At 36.1% G+C, this 6,293-nt stretch overlaps 1 protein-coding gene across 3 annotated transcripts in view; it reads right to left on the reverse strand.

Annotated features, from left to right (window-relative positions):
* The window catches only part of GOLGA4 (golgin A4), a 120,336-nt gene that overhangs the window by 23,854 nt on the left and 90,189 nt on the right, over positions 1-6,293 (reverse strand). For 2 of the 3 annotated variants that reach the window (XM_011953340.1, XM_011953338.1), the window contains 3 exons: positions 5,975-5,995; positions 5,390-5,458; positions 2,816-2,891 (listed from right to left, as the gene is read on the reverse strand). In XM_011953340.1, the coding sequence (XP_011808730.1) occupies positions 2,816-2,891; positions 5,390-5,458; positions 5,975-5,995 (166 nt within the window). The remainder of the gene's footprint in view (positions 1-2,815; positions 2,892-5,389; positions 5,459-5,974; positions 5,996-6,293) is intronic. The other variant, XM_011953339.1, reaches the window with a different exon arrangement.

Consider the following 6,293-nt stretch of genomic DNA (forward strand, 5'->3'; position numbering starts at 1 on the left):
ATATAGATATAGATATATAGATATATATATAGATATATAGATATCCAGCACTGATGAGGTGCTAGAGTGGTCAGACATCTCACCCACTGCTGATGAAAGTGGAAATTACTACAAAAGACATAGCAAACAGTTTGGCTTCACCTAATATGGGATATGCACAAAAATATATCCTATGACTTAGCAATTCCATTCTTATTATATATTCTAGAGAGAAATTTCCACATGTGTACTAGGAAAAATTAAAAAGAATGCACAAAATTAATATAATGGAAATGAGTGAACCACAACTACACACAATCTGAGTAACTCTCAAACCTTTTATTAAGCCAAAGAAATAGGTCATACAAGAATGCTTATGGTGTGACTGAATTACATAAATTCACAAAGCAAACAAAATCTAAACAAAATATTGCTTGAAAATATAAATACAGGTGTAAATGATAAAGAACAAGATAATGATTAAGAAAAGTCAGGGGAAACAGTAAAAATAATGAGAGGGATAAAAATATTGTAAAGGCAGACACACAGGGACTTCTAAAGAACTAGGAATGTTTTATTTCGTACTACAAGATAGGTGCTCATTTTACTCTCTACTTGTTTTTGAGACAGAGTTGTGCTCTGTTGCCCAGGCTGGAGTCCAGTGGCGTGATCTCAGCTCACTGCAACCTCCACCTCCCAGGTTCAAGCGATTCTCCTGCCTTAGCCTCCCAAGTAGCTGAGATTACAGGTGTGCGCCACCACACCTGGCTAATTTTTTGTATTTTTAGTAGAGATAGGGTTTCGCCCTGTTGTCCAGGCTGGTCTCGAACTCCTGGCCTCAAGTGATCCACCCACTTTGGCCTCCCAAAGTGCTGGGATTAAAGGCGTGAAACACCCCGCCTGGCCTCATTTTACTCTTTAAAGAGGCAGCATGATGAAGAGATTAATGTGCATACTGCACCTGACTGCTTGGGTTTTTAAGAGGATTAAATGAGCAGATAAGCTATACTATCCTTGAGAAATCTGAAAAAATAATGTTTTAAAAAAGACAAAAACGTATCTATAAGTGTTTAGCACTTAGTATTATGAGTTAGCTATTAAATTGTATACATGTGTTCACAAAATTGAGAAAAAAGAAAATTATGTAGGAAATTCTTAAATGGAAAATAAAAGGAATTGACACTACTCTCTATGCACTGCTGAGTACTGATACAGTATAGTTCTCCCACCCAAATATTAACCAGGCCCAACCCTGCTTAGCTTTTGAGATCAGATGAGATTGGAAGCATTCACAGTAGTATGGCTGTAGGCTGATTCAGCCTAGTTCTATGCTGAGAATCATATACAGTGACTTAGCTATAGTAAATAATCTTTGCAGCAAGAATCTTCTCTGCAGTGAGCATAGGAAACTTCCAGGCTGGTTTTTATCTCTTTTTGAGGAGCTACAGTTTGGAAAGGATCGACAGCAAGCCTTTTAATTTAGTTAAAATTTGTGTAGTGTAGTATTTTACATTATTTGATAGCAATGAGAGCTTTCAAAACCACAAAAGAAAAGAATGCCAAATGGTTTTTATGTCCTCATGCTTCCCATGAGAAAGCAGAAGGGTTTACAAAACATGTAGCAAAACAAAACTATTCTTAACACAGTGAGGCAGCGAAACTGAACTTTAGAGAATGGGTAAGTCTTATATAAGATTATTCAATGATCTCGATTATCTCAAGGGAATTACCACATAAAGACTCAAGCTCATCTTTAAAATCCTTTGGGCCAGGTGTGGTAGCTCATGCCTATAATCCAACACTTTGGGAAGTCAGTGGATCTTTCTTTTTTTTTTTTTTAGTGCAGTGGCGTGATCTTGGCTCACTGCAACCTCCACCTCCCAGGTTCAAGTGATTCCCCTGCCTCAGGCTCCCGCGTAGCTGGGCCTATAGATGCACAACACCATGCCCAGCTAATTTTTTTTATTTTTGGTAGAGACACGGTTTCACCATATTGGCCAGGATGGTCTTGATCTCCTGACCTCATGATCCGCCCGCCTCGGCCTCCCAAAGTGCTGGGATTACATTACAGGCATGAGCCACTGCGCCCGGCAGCTTACTATCTTTCTTTCCTTAAAACCAGCTGTTAAAAGGTAAAATATATTCATTGTAAAAAACAGATTAACCACATGGAATACTATTCGGCCTCCAAATAGAAGAAAACTCTTGTCATTGGAACAATGTGGTGAAGCTGGAGTACATTATATTAAGTGATATAAGCTAGGTGCAGAAAGGCAAAATACCACATAATCTCACTTATATGTGGAATCTAAAAAGCTGAACTTAAGCAGGGTAAACTGGTGGTTATCAGGGACTGTGGGCGGTGGGAGATGCTGTCCAAAGGATACAAAATTTCAGTTCAATAAGGAAGAGTAAGTTTAAAAGATATATTGTAAAATATGATTATAATAGTTTGAATAAGAATAAAATTGACTATAGTTAATGTAATAAATAAGAATAAAATTGACTATAGTTAATGTACTGTATTATTCCCCACCCAATATACCATATTCTTGAAAATTGTGAAAAGAGTAGATTTTAAAGTGTTGTCATCACACACACAAAAAAAAGGTAATATGTTAGGTAATGCACTTAGTTTAATCATTCCACAATGAATACATAACTCAAAATATCACGTTGCACACAATACATATATGCATTTGTCAATTAAGAAAAAATAAAATTAAAAATTTTTAAATGAGAAAAAATATAGATTAGCAAAAACAAAAATAAAAATCATGCACGAATCCACCAGTAAAAGATAATGGTGAATAACACGATACGAGATCATCCTTACCTTTGTAAGGTGTCCCCACAGTTGTGGCATACACATTCTTTTCATATTTCTTCAAACGGTCTTCTAAATTATGAATCTAAAAATAACAAATAATCAGACCATGTAAGATTCGCAGGGAAACTGTATGTAAGAAAAAGAAAGACTGCTGTCATCACAATATTTTTTAATATGAAGACAGAATATAGGCAAATAAAATTAAAATAGTTTAGAGCAAGAATTGTATTTGCAAAAAAAAAAAACCAAAAAAACCAAAACTAAAGATTTCTTAGATATGATACCAAGAGAACAGAGAATAAAAGAAAAAATTACATAAATTACACTTTGCTAAAATTGGAAACTTCTGTACATCAACAGACACTATCAATGAAGTAAAAAGACAACCTACAGAATGGGAGAAAATATTTGTAAATCAAGTATCTGATAAGGGACTTGTCTCTAGTACATATAAAGAGAATTTATAACTCCATAAGACAATCCAACTAAAAAATGGACAAAGGACTTGAGTAGACATTGCTCTAAAGAAAACATATAAATGGCCAACAAGCCAATAAAAAGATGTTTGACTTCACTAGTCACTGGAGCAATGCAAATTAAAACCACAACAAGGTATCACTTTGTATTGACTAGGATGGCAATAATCAAAAAACTTGTTGGTGAGGATATGGAGACACTGGAACTCTTATACTTTGTTGATGGTAATGTAAAACGGTACAGCAACTGTAGAAAAGTTTGGCAGTTCCTCAAAAAGTTAAACATAGAATTACTGTATGATCCAGTAATTCCACTCCTGTGTATATACCCAAAAGAACTGGAAACAGGTGTTTAAACAAAAACCTGTATATCAATGTTTTTAGTAGCACTGTTCACTATTATCAAAAGAAGGAAACAACCCACAGGTCCATCAACTGATGAATGGACCAACAAAATGTAGCATATCCATACAATGGGATATTATTCAGCCATAACAAATCAAATACTGATATGTGCTATAAGATGGATGAATCTTGGAACATTATGCTAAGATAAAAAAAGTCCGACATAGGCCGGGTGCAGTGGCTCATGCCTGTAATCCCAGCACTTTCGGAGGCCGAGGTGGGCAGATTACGAGGTCAGGAGATCGAAACCATCCTGGCTAACATGGTGAAACCCCGTCTCTACTAAAAATACAAAAAAATTAGCTGGACATGAGGCTGAGGCAGAAGAATGGCATGATCCCAGGAGGAAGAGCTTGCAGTGAGCTGAGATCATGCCACTGCACTCCAGCCCGGGCAACAGAGCCAGACTGTATCTCAAAAAAAAAAAAAAAAAAACAATAAGGGTGGCTTGAACACAACCACTGCAGTGCCATGACAGTCAATCTGATCACTCACATTTAACCTTCATTTAAAAACGAAACTCAAAAATGATGGCTGAATTACATCTTTATGTAGTTAAAAAAAAAAAAAAAAAAAAAAAAGGCCAACATAAAAGGTCAGGTATTGTATTATTCCATCTATATGAAATACCCAGAATAGGCAAATCCATAGAGACAGAAAGCAGATTAGTGGTTGCTAGGTGTTATGGGGAGGAGGGAATGGAGAGTGACTGCTTAATGCGCATGGAGTTTCCCTTTGGGGTGATGAAATATTCTGGAACTGGGTAACAGTGATGGTTTCACAACACTGTAAATAAACTAAATGTCAATGAAATGTGTACTTTACAATGATTAAAATGGTAACTTTTAATGTGTATATTCCCACAACAAAAATAACTAACATAAAAATTGTTATGCTAGGGCAGTTTTCAAGATTTGATGTTAAAAGAATTTTAAAGCAGTAATCTTGAGAATAGATGGGAAAAGTTAAATCACTGGTAAAACAAAAAATAAAGTCACATTGGGACCTATCTTTATGAAATTTTTAGAAATATGAAAAATTTCAAACATATTCCAAGGAAGTATAGCACAATTAATGCTCATATACCTATCCATCACTCAGTTCTAACAATTATCAAGATTTTTGTCTGTATGAATTTTAAAAGAACTGGGAAAATCCCAGGAGATTTAGCCTTCAAACTCAGCCTGCTGATTTGAGGCACTATTTCTCCCAGAGTTTGGAAAAAGACTTTACTAAAGATCATATACCACATATCCTAGTATGTGTGTACTGCGCATCCTTGAAGGTGTACCACATGGTACTATTTAAATTAACTTACATATATTGTCCATCAATAATACATGCGCAAATTACATTAGGACAATTAAACCACTTGGAAAAAGTACCAAAGACAGATGACTATTTTCTCTCTGATAAAAGCAAAAAATAACTTCTTTGTAAAACATAAATTACTATGCATTATACAAATTGTTATAAAAAAAAGTTAGGCATTAAAAATAATATGATACAAATGTTCTTGCTTAAATATATACGATCATGAATTTATAGAGAAAACCTCTAGTACCTCTGGATGTGGACATAAAATTTCCTGTGTGTAAGACTGAAAAATTTCAGTCAACTATTTAAAAATTAGTTGAGATCCAAGTACATACTAACGTAACTTTAGTTCAAAATAAAAGGTACCAATTAGGTCTTGTACCTGTTCTCTGAACTCTTGCTCTTTCAATTTCGAATCACTGATTAAAGTCGTCTTCTGTGCTAGCTGTGTCTGAAAGAACAAAAAGTCAGATCTGAAATGCACAGAGGTTTCATTATTGCCCAGACACATTTCTGTACTGCTTGGAAATTTTTCCTTGTTAAAATAGTCTCTTTATGTTTTAACTTATAACACTGAATACTCCTAAAATGCATGACTTTCAGACAAATTCAAAGAAGAACTAGTCTTGGTTGGGTGTGGTGGCTCACGTCTGTAATCCTAACACTTTGGTAAGCCGAGGAGGGTAATTGCCTGAGCTCAGGAGTTTGAGACCAGCCTGGCCAACATGGTAAAACCCCATCTCTACTAAAAATACAAAAAAAAAAAAAAATTGGCCGGGCGTGGTGGCACACACCTATAGTCCCAGCTATTTGGGAGGCTAAGGCATGAGAATCCTTGAACCCAGGAGGCAGAGGTTGCAGTGAGCCGCGACTGCACCACTGCACTCCAGCCTGGGCAACAGCCTGGGTGACAGAGCAAGACTCTGGCTCAAAGGAAAAAAGAGAAAAAAAAAAGAACTAGTCTTACCTGTAGCTCCGTAATTGTTACCTGAAAAAATGGAAAAGAAAGAACATGAATGTATACATTAATAGCTATAAGAAACAGTAAAACAAAGCAATATAAAGATATAAGGAAAGAAGAAGTCAGGGTTAAGAGTCTCAAGGAAGTGGTCAGACTTGAAGTAAGGCAACTTTAAATATGTGCTTCTAAACAAATGGTCTGTTTTGTTTTACAAAATATTATACTCTAGGGCCGGGCGCGGTGGCTCAAGCCTGTAATCCCAGCACTTTGGGAGGCCGAGACGGGCGGATCACAAGGTCAGGAGATTGAGACCATCCTGGCTAAC

The sequence above is a fragment of the Colobus angolensis genome, unplaced genomic scaffold, assembly GCF_000951035.1.
Source record: "Colobus angolensis palliatus isolate OR3802 unplaced genomic scaffold, Cang.pa_1.0 Scaffold36, whole genome shotgun sequence".
NCBI lineage: Eukaryota > Metazoa > Chordata > Mammalia > Primates > Cercopithecidae > Colobus > Colobus angolensis.